The sequence below is a fragment of the Lutjanus erythropterus genome, chromosome 18, assembly GCF_056507025.1.
Source record: "Lutjanus erythropterus isolate fLutEry1 chromosome 18, fLutEry1.hap2, whole genome shotgun sequence".
NCBI classification, from domain to species: domain Eukaryota; kingdom Metazoa; phylum Chordata; class Actinopteri; order Lutjaniformes; family Lutjanidae; genus Lutjanus; species Lutjanus erythropterus.
The window spans coordinates 8,059,242-8,078,817 of record NC_139334.1 but is presented as its reverse complement, the minus strand read 5'-3'; the positions used below and the strand labels follow the sequence as shown (position 1 = coordinate 8,078,817).

Sequence of the window (19,576 nt, the reverse complement as noted above, 5' to 3'; positions counted from 1 at the left end):
TGTTAAGTTTGATTCAGTATGTATCAGGTTGAGTCATGTGATGGATGTGTCTTCTACAGCCACACTGAGGCTTGACAGGAAGTGACGCCATACTGACAGGCTGTCAACCTGGAGACAACTTGTCAAACCAGCCCATGAGAACACTCCAAACCACACGGCAATCACTATGTTATCTACATCTGGAAACGTCCAGAAAATGCAGAGTTTTAGAAAGCCAGACTCTCACAAATCAGCATATTTGATGGAGCCTGTGGCTACTGGTATGACATCAACTTAGGGACTGAAGGCTGAACTTTTTCACTTGTTCTGCACCTCTTCACCTCTCTCTCCAACAGCTCGCAGTCAGTGATAGACGCTCCAATGCCGGCGGTCCCATTCAGTCCACATCCATCCGGATGAGAGACGAATGTCTGCTCGCCTCTTCCCCGATGTCACATGGAAGGAGAAAAATATTCTGAGGACGCTCTGAATTGCTTCAGAGACACTGGGAGGAAGGAGGCGTGTGTGCGTATGAGAGTGTGTTTGTGTGTGTGTGTATGTGTGTGCATACAAGGTGGAGGAAGGGGAGGGGGAGGTTGGCGGTTGAGCAATGTGATTTCTGCTCGACTGTCACAAATCTAGCGCAACAGGAAAATCAATTTGGCCCTGTGTGTGCCTTTTTGGCTCCGGGAGAGAATCCAAATAGCAAGGCGAGGCCCGGATAATGTTACAGTGTATTGGATTTGCTTCATGGAGAGACGGAGAGAGAGGGAGAGAAAGAGGAGGGAGAAAGAAGAGGAGAAGTGAGGAGACGAAGGAATCACAGGCGTGCCGTGGAGCTCCGAACAAGATAGATTTGTGCAAGTCTATGGGTGTATGATAGGCTGGCAATCTGTCAGTCTCCCCCCTCTGTCTGGCTCTCACACACACACAAACACACACACACGCTGACAACACTGTCACTCATCCATGCACCCAAGCGTATATAGGTAATTTGTATGTGCGACCATATATGTTTCACATGAAACCATGAAATAACTGTTCAGAGGTGTGTGTGCTCATGTGCTGTTATGTATGCTTTACCTGCCTTCGGTGTTATTTTTGCTGTGTGTGTGTGTGTGTGTGTGTGTGTGTGTGTGTGTGTGTGTGTGTGTGTGTTTGACAGCCAGGTGAAAGGATGACATGATGAAATTGCTCTCCTCTGACCGCTGTCAAGGGTAACGTGTGTCCCGTGAGTGCTCAGCCGTGTGACATGTCGCATCACTCCAGCGAGTGACGCTGACCGGTGACAGACCAACACACACACACAACCAAAAGCACACACACGCATATACAAAATTACTGGTTTTGTATATGCATGTGTGCGCTTCAGACAACATTCCTTTACTTACTGCCCTTTATATCTGAATCTGTTTTTGCATAATTAAACATGGTAAACTTTGGTACGAACATATACAGGCTATCACCTGAAGGGTGGGGAGTAACGGAGTACAGTATTTAAAATACAAAATATGAGTAACCGTTTTTCCGTTGGTAATCGGAACACAGTTACACTCTTTAAAAGGAGATTACTTGAAGGGATTAGCTTGTTTGTTCTAAAATGTACATGACATATTTCACATGAACAGGTGAAACTAGATGTGCAACAAAGTGCACCTGCCACACGCCACACCAGAGGAGACGCACAGCCAGAACACTGTGAGGGCATAAAAAGAACATCTCACCAACACACATGGCAAAGAAGATCACAACATTACGCTGCAGTGCAAGCTCTGCCGCCACTGACCGAGCTGCTCTCTGCATCAAAGGACTCCACATCTAACTCTAAGAAGCACGTTGAAGTAACTTCTTGTTTTTGTCATGCTAATGAGCGTTTGACATTAAGGACAGAGGGTGTTATACACTGTACAGCAGGATTCTCAAACTGCTGGCCCGGGGACCGTGAATGGTTCCCAATATGATGTCCAAAATATAATATAAATAATAAGTAAATAAAAGTTTTATTTACTTATTTTTTCCAGTTGAGTCACAGCAATTTAAACTATCTCTTCATATACAGTTGAAATAAAAAACAGAATTCAGCACTTGACAAAAAATGGACGATGCTCAGCAAGCCATTTTCATCAGGGGTATTTAAGACCAATTAAATTCTTAAATGTAAATATTTTCTAGTTTCTTTATTTCTCTTTGACATGGCTTGTGGACGAAACAAGACATTTGAGGACGTCATCTTAGGCTTTGGGAAATGCTAATTGTTGTTTCTGTTCCACTTTTCACATTTTATAAACCAAACACCTAATTGATTTATCAGGAAAATAATCAACAAATTTACAACTGATCGAGAAAATAATCGATGAAAACTATTTAGAATATGTTACTTGACATTTCAGACATGTATTCAGAAATCTTTAGTGGAATACATTTTAAAAGTAACCCTCCCAACTCCCAAACGTATTTTTGTGTGTGTGTGCATATTAAAAAAAAAAAAAAAATAATAATAATAATAATAAAATCACACTAACACACATCAGGACTTTAGCAGCTACAGATATTCTTTATGTGTTTTTGGATTTATGTGGATGAAACTCACAATGTGACATCACATTGTGACATTTAGCACAGTTATAATGGAGTTTAATAGGAGAAAAAAACACCTAAAACTCCTAAAACATTGATGTAAACAACAGATTTTGCTGTCAGTCGAGGAGGAGAATCAATTATAGAAGAGCCTGCAATTCCAATTTCTTCACTGACAGTAGCCTTAATGAACCACATTGCAAAGCAGCCACAAGATGTGTTGTGTTTTGACTTTTTCTTGACTGGTGCTCAAACTACAGCAGTTAAAAACAGTAATTTTTTCACACTAATTAATTAGCTTATTATTGTTTGTCTTTATTTAAAGGAAACTGTTGTTCACACAACTGGTTTGAATAACGAAAAGTGTTTTTTTTTTTTATGGCAGTAGAAGTATCAGATGTGTGAGTACTGAAGATACAAACCTCACACACATAAATATACAGTGTTTCTCCCTCCTCTCTTCACTGACTTGCACCAAACTAAAACGACAACATTAACCAAAGTGTCCTAACTTGTGATGAAGTGTTAGAAAGCGGAGCGTTAGTAATCAGATGTGTGCTAACCACATTAGTTCTCCTGTGTCTCTCTTAGGTTGGCTGCTCCTTGATCTAATTCAAAGTGATTGTAGTACAGCCGCTAAAACATGCCAGATGTTACTCACTGCTCCACGCTTTATCACCATTTATTTGGCACGGGGAATATTTTAAAATATTTTCTTATTAATCACGTCCCAGCGATCGGTTTCGCTTCTCGTCTTTGCCGCCTCATTCCGGATTCTCGTCATGATTCTTGGCACGGGCGCCTGGAAAAACCACTGTCCCAGTTTTTCATTAGCGTCAATCACTCTGGTAAGCGGCTGCGAGGAAGGGGAGGAGGAGGAGGAAGCCGGCGTCAGGATCTCACTCAAGACATTTTGCCCCGCCTCGTCAGAGTGACTGACAGGTCTGAGACACGCCGAAGCTCCGGTCAGCCACGCAGTCGGGCAGAGAGGTGGCGGGAAGACGGGGGAGGCTGGGCGGGAACAGCGTGCACATGCATACACACATTCACACCCCTGTCGGAGGCAAATCAAATCCACACTCGTTTATAATGCTCAGTGTTTATCTAAATGGTTATGTGCTCTGCTCCAGCCTCAGGAGACAGACAGACATACCGTGCATTGTCTGATAATCCTGTTGGTGTCTTGTTTGGCCTGCCATATCTTAGATAAGGCTACAAATCAGATGGGAGGTCCTCCACCACCAGTCAGTCTCAATTCATTAACACTGAGAGTGGAGGGGAAATATTGTCTGGACATAAATGCTGGAAATACGTGTGAGATCCACAGGTAGCAGAGAGACGGACTTTATTAAAATTCCACTGCAATGTAGGGACGTGTTTCTACAACGCTGTGATCAAAGACTTAACAAATCCGTCCTATGCGAAGACAAAAACTGTGTGAAGAAAATGAATGAGACATATTCCATGAAGTGCTCCGCGCTAAGCTGTAATATTCTTCTGCGGTCTGAATTAGGATTTCAAATGGACCAGAGATATCAAAGTCTAGACATGCCGGATTGATATTATTTGGTCTCCTGCTGCAGTGTGCACTCAGCTTCATCCTCTGTCCAAACTGGCAGAATGAAAATTGATCTGGATGGATTATACGGTGAGTTGGAGATGAGGAAAAAAAGAGAGCTATTAAACCAGGATGTTGTCACCTTTATGCTACGGTTCATCTGGACTGCTTTAAAAGAGGTCAGACCCTGCTCACCTAAAGCTGGGTATACGCTGTGCGTTTTTTTGGCTGTCCCAGATGCAAGATGACCAACGTGAAAGAAACATGGTGATCTCTTTGGTCTTGGCTCAGAAACGGTGGTCCTACCTCTCACTGTGAGAGATTCAAAGCCGGCCAGTCTCATCGTCTTGAAACCAAATGGGGGAACAAAATTCTGACAGTGTCAGAAATTTAGGAGAACCATGTCAAAATGTGACTGCTGCTGCGACTAGTGATGAACAATTAATTGATGATTGATTAATCAGTCGTTGAAATTGAGAGAAATTGATCAATCACATACAATTAACTTGCACTACTATCAAATAAAGGTCTGAAATACAGCGGGGATTAATTTTATGAGTGCACTCTGCATGTTACCTGATATGTAACATGCAGTCTTTATATATTTCAGAGGCTATGTAATGTTACAAGAGAGTATGCAATATATGACTGTGGAAATAAAGCTGTGATTGAAGGGGGGCGCAATTGGTACTGGTTGGTATATGCAAATTTTTAAAGTTTTTGTAATCACGATTAATCGATTGATTTATTGTTCATGTTATCAGTGACGATACCATTTGCAACCCTTGCTATCATCTACATCAACTAACCAACCAACAGGAATGCATGAACAGTTCCAACTTCTCCTTCTCCTCTTCTTTCAATACACATAAATACCACTACTGCAAGTACTCAGTTCTTGCTTAGCTTCTTTGTTTAAGACCACAGCAGAACAGATGGATGACACAAGCTAATGACTAATCTTGTATATTGACCTGTGCCATAGCCTACAGTCCAGCTATGTGGTCATCATACAGTCTACATACATCAAACTTGATGTTGTACCCAAGTTTAGTAGATCGCACAGTGTGGCTTGCAATAAATTTATAAGATTGCTGAAATCTCACAGATTGTAGGAGACTAAAGATTCAAGCAAAGTATTGGTGGTTAGATTTAAATGAACAATACCAGGAGTATTCATATTTAATTAAGACACTGATTAAAGGCAAATAAACACCTGTTCCTTCCTGCAGCTCTTTTTTTTCCTTGTCTGATTTGTTTTCCTGTTTGGTTGTAAAGGTTAGATTATATAATGATGTGATGCAAAAGCTTCATCCCTGCAAATCTACTCTTGCAATGCAAAACACACTGCATTTCAATGTTGTTATTTGTGGAAACATGTATACCTATTCTGCATAAGGGTCAGTTTTCTACATGACCTTTTTAAAATCCTTTTTAAATGCACATATTTAAAAACAAATGAAATCAGGCTTAGGTCTTTAAATAGCAAAATAAATGGAAAGGTCAAGCAGAAATGTGGGTGTGATAACTGTGGTATGCTTACAGCAGCAACAACTTTACTAATGGCACTGCTTTAAAGATGCTGCAAGTATAATTTTCAAAGAGCACGCATCAAAACTGAAGCACATGAAACATGTGGCCACGCCCCAATCAGTGATGTCACAGCAGCTATTTTTTACTGTCTGTCAAAAGCAATACACCTCATTTGACATCACTGACTGTTTGTGATTGTTTTCTCATTTGCTTCCAAACAGCAGCCTGTTGTTTGGTGGCACAAAGCAATTTCCCTTTAAGCTGTAAAGCAATTTTGCAAATTTCCCAGGGAATCTAACACGGCGGTACATGATGTAAAATGCAGTGTAGTGTCTGGTTCCAATGGCAATCTTGTCAGCAATAGTCTTGTTTGTTTGTGGTGATTAAACTAATAAAGTTATCATGCTACAAGTTGCACCTTTCATCAAGATAAAATCAGATTATCGAGATGCATGTGCTCATTCTTTAACAGGCTCTAATGGCAGCCTTACCTGGCGCGGTGGTGTTGGCAGGGGGTCCGCTGGCAGGAGAGATGGGTCCAGAGCCTGAGCGTGACTGCTGGGACTGCGTGGAGCCTGCGGGGGAGCCCACAGGGGAGGGAGAGGGCCCGCTCCTCTGGCTGGGGAGGTGGGGGGAGGCATGAGGAGAGAAGGGGGACTGTCCCTGGTTGCTGGCCCCCCCCTGCTCCCCTTGGCTACTGCTGCTACTGCTGGAGGAGCCGCCGGCGCTGACGGCTGAGCCCAGGCCGGCCTCCGTCCCAGTGGGGAGGTCATCAATCGAGCCGGACAGATCCTGGAAGAGACGAGAGGCCTTACAGTGAGTATTTATGAAGTTAACCCAAGCATTTGATGAGAAATGACACACAGCAGAAGACACATTTTAATGTGAGCTCAAGAAAAGACAACATTTTCCCGGTAAATATGATGCCATGATAATATAGTACTATTGCAACTATTTCAGCAAAGTTGAAAGATGAAGGTTTGGCTAAAACACCAGATGGTATAATCTATTAAAGCCTCTTGAAATACAAAAAAAGAAGTGAAACACATGATGCAAAGATGCACCATACTACTGAAGCCCTGAGAGGAGTAAGAAAAAGATTTCTGGTGATCCTTTTCCTAAGTCTGATCTAAATTGTTTTCTCTTCTATGTTTAAAGAAGTGGAAAACAAGGTTTTGCCAGGATAATGTTTCTAAGTTTCTTAAAACGTTTGTGCTAAAGAACCAGGAAAAAAAAAAGGTCAGGTGAAAAAAGGTTTGCCTGGATCATTATGTTTTTTTTTTTCACTTATGAACATGTTTTGTCAGGTGCAAAAAAAAAAATGTGTAAAGGGTAAAGACATGGCATTAGCTCTGCATAAAAAGCAATATACTGTATGTGCCTTGTGTTTAGAGAAACTAAAACTGACCAAAATGAGTATCACACCAACACTTAGGATTCTGACAAAAAGAAAAAAAAATAATTTGCCAAAACTTTTTATTCATTGTTGTCATAGATAAAAGTTTAAAGTTTTTTTCCCTGAATTTTTTTCTCCACCTTTTTCAAATGTAGAAAAAAAAATATCCTAGTAAAACTTTTTTTTTACCCTTGTCTAAAGTCATAAACAAAGAGAAAACAATGTACATAATACTTACTAAATGGACCACCAGAATGTTTTGTCCTCACTTTGCCTTTCAGGGTTTCTGTACCATGCAGTATATCCACTGCTTTCATATGTGTAAAAGGCTGAAAGTTTACTCTGTACGTGCACAAAAAGATTTTGACTTTTCTGTAACCTCCTGTAATCACTGGGATAAAATCTCTGCAGTCATGGTGACAGTGGTTAATATGGCAGAGGAACAAAAACATTCACCACAGAAGAAGAAGCCACTACTGTGCACTGGCTGCTGCAGTGGTGAAAATGACTTGTAATGGGCTTTCATTCAGAAGAAGGGTGAGTTCATATTACAGTTTTCATTCCCTGTGGTGAACAGAGAACTGTGTGTTTGTGTGTGCTTAGTAAGTGCTCCCCCTCCTGAATTGATTTGAGGGAATCCCCACCAATACTGCTGACAGACTGTATAAAAGTGTTGAGTGCAAATAGGAAGTAAGACGACAGTGAGAGATGGAGGAGAGACAGTGGTGGAGGTAAAGAGAAGACCAGATGTGATGTGATGCAATGTGATGGCTGCCTCCTAACCACACATCACACACGTTTGGACACACACACACACACACACACTCATTCACAGACCAGCGGCTGTGCCCCAGCTGTAGCTGAATATGGGGGAAGTCACCTGTAAGTGACCCTGGTTTCCTGGCTGGTGTCCGCTTGGGGAGGAAGGGAGAGAGATGTGCGTGTATGCCAGCTGATCCTACCTGCTACACCAGGCCTGTTGACCCTCCACTGCTGTCCCACCTGAGTCCTGTGCAACCATTACTGTCATCACACAATGACATGTGTCTAGATCTCTTTTTGTGTGCTTTCATGGGTCTCAAAATCCAAATAGGGTTGGGTAGATACAGATGACATGTACTTGAGACTACATAATAAAATAACAAATATAAGAAACTATATTCAGGCCAGACTTCTTTTGAAAAAAACTGTGTAATTAATTATAGTGTTAATTTGTTCAGGAATACTTGATTACATTGACTACATCTTTAATATACGGCAATATTAAAGTAACTTTCTCATGATAACCAATGCTCTATTAACTCTTACGAGAAATATGAACACAAGAATGTAAAAATGAATTTTATGTGCATTGAAAATGAGATGTTTATAGACAAAAACTATTATTTGTGGATGTTACTGTATTTTTAGTAGAAGGTGCAATATATTTGGGTGAAGTAATTAGTTATTGTAATAATAATTGTGTTTAAAATAACACTTCCAACCCTGCGCACAGGTGGATGCCGCCAGTGTGGTGCCAGTAACAATGTATGGTGATAAGTTACTATACAACAGCACCAGTGTCAGACTTTTAAAAGTTACAGTGAAAGCAGCCTCGCCAAAAAACACAAAGATCGAATTCCTTCAGGGAATACTGAAATTAAAAGATGCATGTTCAAAACATTTGCTGGATATCAGAAAGAATTGTCAACCTGTTAAATTTTATTTCCACTTTCACAATCAGGTCTGGACCCCAGAAATCCAAACATAATAGAACACAAGAATCACCACTAGAAATGTCTTGCCAAAGCCTGCATGTCTTAAACGCACTGACTGTGACTAACAAAAATGGCATTTGTTTTGAATTTATGCCGCTCTGTCTTACATTCATTTCAGCGTCAACAGTGGCAAACACTCTTCTCTTTCTGATTACAGTGGGACCCTGTTATTTCATATAAAAAGTGAGACAGGCGTCCCCCATCTCTCTCTATCCATGCATGGCTTAGCCTGTGGAACAGACAACAAAGTCGGTGTGGCAGTCGGTCCGTGGCTGCTTGTTTTGGTTAATGCGATCTCGGCAGTGACACACAAAGCCTTTGTTTTCCATCATGCTGCTGTGAGTGCCCACCCGCTCTGCCAGCCTGCCAGTCTGTCGCCTGGCATTATCTACCCTCGCTCGACTGAGCACACGGGGCACACGCCTTCCTCTCTCCCTCTCTTTCTCACCCGTGGTACCACTCCCTGTCTCAGCCAATCAAGTCACCCTGTATTCTGAGCTGAGTGATGTAATGCACCGCCTCCACCAATAGGGCCAAATGTTATTTTCGACCGACTGGCTGCCCCGGGTGCATGCCATTTGCCATAGCAGGGTTACCATGAGAGCAGGTGTAACCATGGTGATGGCTTCTCCAAAACATTGAGAGCTAGCCGGATGTACGGCTAGGTTGTTAACCCACGGGCTAATTGTGTGAATGGATGGGAATAATTGCATTTCACCTAATTGGGTGCTGTTGCCAGCTTTTCCAGTGGCAGTTTAGGGGTGGGAAAATGCGTACCAGTAATTCGTTTAGAGGCTGTTAGGCTCATTTGGATTATACACACACTTGAGCACAGCTGTGTGGCCCAAGACCAAAAAAGTAGCAGCACTATATAACATGAAAGGGTGGGAAAGCTTAACACCCGTAGACTATAAACATGTCAATTGTAAATACCCAATAAAACCATAATTGTAACTTATGGTTGCTGGAACACAACCGTAAATCTGGGGGCGTAGCCAGGAGGACTACACTATATATCTATGCCTTTTCAAGATATAATATGCAACATTTTCTTAAAAACACTGTATATTCTCATATAAACATAATTCCTTATGGCCTACTAGAAGTGTGTGGTGGTAGGTCTACCTGCAGAGACCCTGTCCTCTGTATTTTCTTAACTTCTCGTTATTTTGCTGTGCTCTGGATGTTTTACAAACCAAAACGGTGTATCTGACGTCCTGGGAACGAGGCTCAACAGTCAACTATCTTTCTGTGTTTATGAACAGCCCAGATAAATCCTATTGATTCTACCTTTAAAGCATTTTCAGCGTAACAATAATAACTTTGGAAATAATGTCAGCGCCAACAGACAGATGACAACTGGATTAGAACCCAACACCAGATAAGTCAGATCTACTCTTTTTCAGTTGAGTCCTGTATTGTATTGAAATCACTTTCACTGTCTCTGTCAAGTGTTCTAATGCTCATTATACAAGTTTATCGACACAATAAGCCATAATGTAAAGGTTATGGAATAGAAGTGAAAAATAGTGTACAACATCTATTTTTAAATGCCTTTAAATATCTTTACATTAACTATATACGAATACAATCCATAATACAAACATAATGTGTCAAGTTGTGCACAGAAATGTCTTTTAATGAGTAATATGCAACAATTGTGCATCCAAAAATGAGTTCTGCGGTCCAAATAGTGTGTTGGAGCCATAGACAGCATATTAACAAGGTTGGAATCCTGTTTAATATACAATCTACTGTATTGTTGAAGCGAGATATTTCCTCCAACCCCTTGTCCCCACAGTCAAGGAAGCTCAGGCGGGCTGCAGGAACGCTGCTGGACGAGCACAACATTATAATTAGACACTGACAAACGTTCATGCAGTGTTTGTAACTGTCACTTGTCTGCCAGTGTAAAGCTAAGCCTGTTATCCTGAAAACAAAAGATATGAAAATACTACGAAAATACACACTCTGGAACTGAGGTTCACCGACTGCCTGCCTTCTGCCTGCCAGACTCCATTTAAATATTGCTAACTTAAACTGTTATAAACATCGACCCCATCTAAAAGATTATTAATGATTTCTTACAACTTATAAACAGACACTTATTCATTTGGCGAACATTCGGCATAAGTCTGAAATCTAATTAATTTGAAAGGGGCAAACAAAAACAGTTATTCTGGCCCGGAATGGAAATTTCAAAGGACACTGACTCCGATGTTGTTGTTCAGCTTAGCATGTTTTTTTTTATTTCTGGTGACATATCAGAGTAATTTTATGGTTTATTACAGTAAATGTTTTGCAGATTTCTCCTTTAATTTAATATTTTAAGAAATATACATATTTAAAAAAATTTAAATACCCACCAAAAATACAGAGGACATGACCTCTGCGTATACAATGGTAACTATGGTCCTGCATAAAAAAAAGCTAATTTCACAATGCATCCTCGGTATAATGCATTTATCAACACATACACCCTTCCTCTACACGTACACTTAATCCTCGTCAAGGGCCGCAAAGCATTGTGTTACCTGGCTAACTGTCTGCTACATAGTCATGTGTAAAGAACTGATGCCAGCCAGGCAGGCATGCGGTCGGAGGATCCAAACGCCCAACAATCTGGGGCCCCAATCCAAAGTGGCCCAAATCCAATTTGTTTGGCTCGGGGCTGCAAATTGCTCTGTGCATTGAGTCTCCAAATAGCTGTCAACCACTCCCGCTTGGCGTCCTGTATCGCTTAATTCGCTCCTAGAGCATGTAATTGTCATAATAAGAAAAATATTGAGGTGATAATAACCAGTTACTTTGAGATGCCCCCCTCCTGCCTCAAGACACACACACACACATAGTCACATATACGCACATAATGGGCCGAGACTGCCATCTACACATTTCACACAACATTGGAGAGGCAGTCGCTCGTGACCCTTCACCTCGCTGGTGTTGGCGCCTGCCTGCACTCTCTCGTTTAGTGTGTTTGTGTGTGTGTGTGCGTGCGTGTGTGTGTGTGTGACAGGCACACAGGCTGCTGGGCTGTCACAGCGAGACATGCTTGAGCACTGATGCAGCCGAGGGGACAGATGAAGCTACACACACACACACACACACTCACCACACCATCCTATCCCTCACTTATACTATTGACCTGCATTCACACACACACACACACACACACACACACACACAGACACACACACACACACACACCAGCAGGGTATAAGGCATCAGTGTGAAGCAGGGAGCTGTCACATCCAGCAGACTGTGGGCCTTTTTCCCCTGACCATGGTGCTGCTGATGTTGTCTCCTCTCACCACACACAGGGAATTAATCAAAGTTGCTATGGTAGAAGGCACCAAGTGTGTGTGTGTGTGTGTGTGTGTGTGTGTGAGAAAGTGGTTCTCTGTCTAGACAGGGAGGAGCCAATGGCTGCAGCTTCCTGTGGGCTACAGGAAAGAAGAGCGACGGGCGGAACTAGCTACTTCTATCTCTCTCTATTTCACACACACACACACACCGACACACACACACACCGACACACACACACACACACACACACACACACACACACACACACACACACACACACACACACACACCCTCAACTCGAGTATCTATTTTTCTGTCTCTCTCTGTCTGCCCCAGTCAGAGGGATAGTATGGCTGAGGGCTCTGCACCAGATGGCTAGCCAGCTAACTAGAGCCTGAAACACAAACTCAAACATAGAAACTGAGCACTGTGAGCGGCAACACTCAACAAACAGCCTCCCTTATGGCTCGAAAACACACAGAACCACAAGACAGACTTTGACATTACAGATTTTACAACTTGACAGCAATGATTCGCCTCAACATTTGATTGATAGCTTTCATTTATTTGCCATCTGAAAAATGTAAAAGTACTTTTGCTAGTGAAAAATACAAAGTTAGTGTTCGGACTGCCTTAAAATTTTAAGTTGACTGAATTTGAAAATACAAGCAAAGACAAGATCATTTTGTGATTATACAAAACAAACTTTTGTAATCACATAAACATGATACTTATTCAGTTGTACATGATAAAACATGTTCAATATGCTTAAGATAATAAGTTCAACCAACAACTCTTCAATCTCACTGACAAACATTTATAACATTTAACATTTATTATAATCTATTAAATTGTGAGTGTAGGGACTTAATTCAATACTAACAATCATCAGGGTTCGCAGTGTTTTCATTACTGTGAAAACAAACAACCGTCCTAATCTTAAAGTGTTTTAGAGACAAGTTTCCATCATATAAGTTTTCTTGAAATTATAAAAAAGGAGCGTTTTACCTCCCAAAGAAAGCTTACTGGGAAGTCTGCTAATATGCAGACACGTTCCTTTAGAAACATTGAAACATTGTGAACAATGTGATATGGCTACTAATAGCACACAGTAGTAATCAACAGTTACATCACCTCATGGATACATTTTTTTCATTGGCTTAAAGGGTCATTTCACACAAATGATATATTCATGCAGATAGCTTTGATTTTATTTGTTCAAGTTATCGGATATCTATCTGAGATTTCTGCCTCGGAGGTGAATGGGATTTGTTTGTGGGACTCAGCAGCAGTGAAAAACGACATTTAAAAAATTCAACAGCAGCATCTTTCAAAACAGTGTCCCTATTACTCTGGATAATCACAGAACAATGGTCAACAGTTTTCACAGGGACTACCTCTGTTTCTGGACAATATATGTTACTGTTGAATTTTTAAAATGTAATTTTTCGATACTGTGGACACCACATATGAAACACCATTCACTTCCATTGCACCAAAACGTGAAAGAAAATAAAAGATAAAGACACCATAGATAAGGTTACTGATTTATACATACATATCTACATGCAATATTAGACATGTTAATGGGTGATTCTGTACTGCTCAGTGTACGTGCTGCAAACTTGAACATTCTGCACCCTCAGTGCAAAACGGATGGAATAGGGAAGGTCGACTGTCTTGCACCACAATCTCTCCTTTCTTATCCAAGGCCCCAGATCTGCTCTGTCTCTGTAGGAGGTTGGGATTTTAGCTGCTGCTCCCCTGATGCTACCAAGCCCGCCTCCTCCCACCCACTACACCTCCTGCTGGACGCCAGACCCCACCTGAGCACACAAGCAGCAGGAGAGGTCAGGGCTCTGTGTAGACAGCCTGTGGTCCCAAAGTTTACACAATGCAGGCGCTGTCTGAGTACATACAAATATATGGTCACAGTCTGTCTTAAACCAATACTGACATAACCAATGATGCACTGAAACAGTTACAAGTGGCTGTGCTTGTTCCTCCTCACCATCCTAGCCATGAAAAGATCCCATCAAGGTGATACCAGTGCAAGACTTTTTAAGCTCAAAATTTCCTCTGTGTAACTTTGAAAGATACCCACTTGATAGATCTAAGCCTGACTGCAAAAGCCTCATAGTCCTTGTTCAGACTGCCAGCCCATATCCCTTTTTTGGCATATCCAGATTGTATGCAGACTGATTTCACAAAGTCTGGAAGGCAGAAAGACAAATGAAATGCTACTTTTGCAAACCAGATCCAAGCCATATTTGGAGGTGGTATGAAATGGAATTGCAATCATATTTCTACAGACGTTTCTCATTCCAGATGCTCTGGCTGCTAAAATCTGTTTTCAAAGTGTCTTTTGAATCACTTGCATCAGTCCACACAAAGATAAGGTCATATCCAAAGAGACGGCAATGCATTAGTGGTATGGAGGACAACACAGAAAACAACAGTCAGACGACAGATGCTGAAACAAGGCTGTACACTGAACTAAATCATCTACCGGCACTTTGGGGGGAGGCTTCCGTACACCAACTTCTTTGGAGGTCTTCAGTAGAGTATGTAGGTATTGTTGCCTATCACTGTTACCACAGCAGCTCACGCAGAGGGGTTGGTGATGTCTGGACGCACAAATCCGATCTGATCACTTGCAAATAATAAGTGCAGACAGTGTGTCTTACAGAATGGATTTGAGAAACAAATCTGATTTGTGTACAGACTGAGGACTGTGGGTCTGTGGATTGCATTGGGAAGGGATCTCCCAACCAGTATCAGCACAGTACAACCAATACAACCAGTACAATGACAAAAAACTCTTTCGATGTACATATGCAGGCCAGTATTGTTTTAAGACTGGAAAAACTGTGACCCTATCTTTCCATGCTATTTTTCTATGTATACATCCGTATCATATTGGTGTTTTTACAGTTGTTTATATGTATCCATATAGAACCTGTGATTTCACGGGTCAAGAGTAAAATCCATTATAATGGTACACACAGCAACGATTGTACTCCACTTCACTGTGGTACAGTATATACAGAAATAACACCTCAGTGGGCTCAGAGGCGAGTTTTAATCTCTGTTTCTCTTCTCTGGGTAAATATGATGATGTAAACTGTAATTAACTCCAACAGCTATCGTTTGTAGGCCTGAGGGACAGGTCTGCTCATGGCAGCGCTGCACTCATTTATCGGCTCCGGCCGCTGTGCTTTCTATCTTTATGGCGCACTGGAGACTAAGAGGAAATGCTATTACACAAAGATGCTTTTTTTATCCTCCCCCCAAACCGTCGATTGAGGCAAAATCCAAATGAAATGCCATGCAAATGAATCCAAATGGACTGCTGAACGTGTGTGTGTGTATGTGTGTGAAAGAGGGTTTTAATGCGATGCCCCATGTAGAGCACCAACTGTAATACCCTTCACTAAGTGCTATTAAGTACAGAAAGAAGAAGAGAAATGAGAAGGAGGGAGAGACTTAGTGGAGGGAGATTTAACACAACACCCACACCATAATTTCTTTTTTTGATGTCAATCAGCTGGAATGTCTACCAAGGCTGGAATGATGATGATAATTGGTGATGATGATGAGAACTGATAGAAATTATGACAATTTAAGCACTACACTATAAAACGCTGATCAAAATGTGCCTGCTAACAGACAGTACTGTACATCCACACTACTGCTGCAATAAGTGAATGTAGTGAATGTGTGAACATGCCTTGACGGGGCATGTCTTTGCTAGATAATGTGTGTGTTTGCGCACAAACGGGGATATGTAAATGTATGAGCCAATGTGTGTGCAGATAAGAGTTCTCGAGCAGAGTCTCTGCCACCTCCTGAGGGTCTTTGAGTGAAACCCTCAGTGAGGAGAGGAGGCACAAGGCAGAGAGACTCCAAATACAGGCGAGGGCACTCTTTGCACACCGAGGGGAGATGTTTGGCACGCCTCAGGCTTGCCAAAAACCCATGTGGGCTTCAGGCTAGCACCCAGCAGGCACTCAAATATGCTAGTATGCCAACCCATGGATGTCTGTGTTGTGCCACAAGCGTGGAGGCTGAATGTTCCCGTCTCAAGTGCCTAAAGTTTCTCTCACTAAAGTCTGCCCAAGACTGCCACAGGTGGCACACTGTCTCCTTGTGCTAGCAACAACTTAGAGATGTAACATAGTGACCCCGCAATGGCAGCAGTGGGGGCATATAAACAGTGTAACACGACATAATATTAAGGATATTCTTGCATGTTACAGTAGGTTAGGTTATATACAACAATATCATTAACCAAGCAGTCAGAGTGCATGTTTATCTATTGGTTTGAGGGCACTTCAGCAGAACATTAAACAGTTATGCAGCCTCCATGTACCAAAACACTTAAAGGGTTCAGTATGCTTGAAAAGAACTATCTCATACAATACATCCTCTGAAGGTGTCCAAAGTGTTTATATCTGTACCACATGGCTACTAAGGCTGATGGAAACTTAGTTACATTGGTGGCAGTGGTGTTTCCTTTTGGGACACTTTTACTGTTTTTCTTTCAATTGCGCCATTTGTGTTTTTTGTGCTACTGTTTTATACCTAGCTGGCTAATTGTTTCAAGCTTCAGAGGCTTCACATGACTAGTTAAGACACAACGACCGTTTTAAACTTTAGCAGGGAATACAGCAGGTTTGTGACCCTCGCCTGGCAGGGATGTGAGTTTTCTCAGCTGAGTGAGACAGTTCTGTCAGAGTGACAGTGAGAAGCAGCAGTGACACAGATATCACTCCCTAAACAACTATGTCATCTTCCATCTGCAATGTTTGACTGTAGACATTGTCATATGCAAATTTGGTAAACATCGCCCAACTCTAATGGTCCCAATCAAAGATGGGGCAAAAAGCCTTACTGTCACAGCTTCTTCCTGGGAACACTCATCGTCTGCCTGATCTCTCTGTGTCCTCTACTAGTCTTTAAGATCTCAGTGCAATAATCGCACAAATACAGATAATGACGCTTCTCTCTTTGAAGGAATACATATTTTTGCACTTGCTGCACTTGTACACATGAAAGAGACAGAAGTAGTTGTATGAAGGATGAAAAGCTTAAACAATACCTTTGTGTTAAGCACACAGAGGCCTCTACAGCACTTTGAGTACACATTTGTAGTGTCCCTGGTCTGAGCAGGAATCAAACCCCAAATGCTCAAATGACACTGAGATCCACAGTGTACAGTGACCACAGTGTGTCAAGTCTAATTTCATCTGGTGTACCTGCATAACAGCACTACAGTTTGGGCACTGGGCTCTAAGCAATGCCAAAATGCGGAATGGCTTATAAGTGAATACTGTTCCTGAATGCATCTTGTGTAGACACACAGAGCGCTGAGGCTGCTGCTCTGCTAACATGCTGCTAAAGTGTAACACGAGCTACACTTCTTCTGTCAAAATGAACAGTTGCTGTAGATATTTTGCAAAGAAGTAATTGCATGAAGACAGTGTTCATGGGCAACAACGCTATATTAGTGAGCAAAATGCCGGTTTGAACGAACAGCAGTTGATGATTACAGAGGAACTATTTTGTGATTTGAAAAGCATTCGGCACTATTTGGAGGACTACACCATTCAGTCTTTTTTGCTCTCTCTCTGTTTTTGTTATCTGGAACAAAAGCAGCCTAAGAACAAACTGTTCAGGGCTTCCCAAAGTTGTGCAGAGGAGAGCCACAGCAGCACTGAAAAGCAATTGTGCTTTTCTTTTCAATTCTGCCTCTGCACACTTCACAAAGCCCAGACAATCTCTTGATAATACCGCGGCATCTCGATAAGAGGAAAAGAAAGCTTTCTCTGTTTTTTACCAGCAGCACCGAGCCGAAAAACCTCAGAGCGGCCCTGGAGTCAGGCGTGAGGGTCAAAGACTCGCGTGGACACCTGTCTCAGGATTCCAATAGATTCAGTAAATCTGGTGATAATGCTAACAGTAACTTCACTGCATTAGCAATTATTGCTTGTTGTAAGATAGGGGGCTCACTGAGTGATAAGTGCCCTGGCTCTTAAGCCTCTCATAATGTGGAGATATGGGGCGGGCCACATTGAAAGGGACATTTGAGGCCCTATTACCCCTAAGCTGTTAAAGACGCCCAAATCTGGTGCTGCTTGTCTCCAAACCGGAGGGATTAGTGTTGAGTTTCACTCCGATTCCCCCTGATAATGTGCCAAGCTGTAGCAGCTAGGAGTACTTAGCCAGTGGGCCCTATTCACTTAATGCCCCCCACTGTTTTCTGCACCAGCAACAATGACAGTAAAGTGTCTCAGACAACATCATCCAGTGACTAGCTAAATAAACATGGAGGTTGGCAATCTTTGTGCACCCAGGTATTGAAGTCGAAAATGCAGCAAACTCTACACTCTTAGAAATAAGAGTTTCAAAGGCGATGAAGTTCTACACAGAACCTTTTGCTTCTTTACAAGAAAGGTTCATCAAGGGAAAGAAAGAGTTCCACAATGATTTATGAAACCCTTGAAGAACTATTTTGTCAAGGGTTCATCATAACACATTGTAAAAGACTTCTCAGTAGAACCCCCTGGGTGGGTTCTAGATAAAATCCTGGTATATAGGGATGCAGTGACACTGATACCAGTATCAGGTATCAGTCTGATACTGTGATCATGTACTCATACTCATACAACTACTCTGATATCACAACACCTGATACCACTTTACAAACTTGTTAAGTTAGAAAGTGAGGAAAGGTTTTGGACAGAGTGCCCAGAGAGGGTTCTGGGCGGAACCATTACACCATAGAAGGGTTAGAAACTTTCATAGGGTTTTCTGGGTAACACATTTCACAGATGATTCTACATGTAACCCTTTATGTTGGGTTCTAGGTAGAACTCTCTGAAAAGGTTACCAGTGGAACCTTTAGAAAAGATTCTACCCAAAACCAGAGAGGGTTCTCCTATGGGGACAAGCCAAAGAACCCTTTACAGTTCTAGTTAGTTATTTCTAAGAGTGTATCTCTAACCGCCCACGAGTGCGACCTTTCACACAGCGAGTCAGGTCATTGGTATTCTACTTAGAAGCGTGTATTTAAATTTGCTTTCATTTAAAACAGCAGCTTTACAGAGGCAGGGGAGACGGGCCAAGCCTGCTTATTGTCTGAGCTGTTTTAACTTTTTTCATTAGTCCGCAAAGGTTCTTCACACTGTAGTTTTTAATGCACAAGCCGACCACTCACTGCCTCCCCTCACACACACACACACACACTCTCCCTATTTGTTCTGCACGTATTGGTTCCGCTAATGTTTTTATTTATGGCATTCCAGCATGACATCCTGCCATCCACCCACCCCCTCCTCACCTCTCCACTCACCCAAGAGAGAACTGAAAAAATGACGCATGACATAGAGTGTGTGCGAGAGTGTGTATATGCGTGTGTGTGTGTGTGTGTGTGTGAGTGAGAGAGAGATGGAAGAAGAGGAGCAA

The 19,576-nt window shown here is 42.0% G+C and overlaps 1 protein-coding gene across 4 annotated transcripts in view; it reads right to left on the bottom strand.

The window, feature by feature from the left end:
* Positions 1–19,576, bottom strand: part of LOC146310561 (AT-rich interactive domain-containing protein 1B-like) — a 248,035-nt gene that overhangs the window by 76,717 nt on the left and 151,742 nt on the right. For all 4 annotated transcript variants that reach the window (XM_084743144.1, XM_084743145.1, XM_084743147.1 and 1 more), the window contains exon 5: positions 6,139–6,439. In XM_084743144.1, the coding sequence (XP_084599270.1) occupies positions 6,139–6,439 (301 nt within the window). The remainder of the gene's footprint in view (positions 1–6,138; positions 6,440–19,576) is intronic.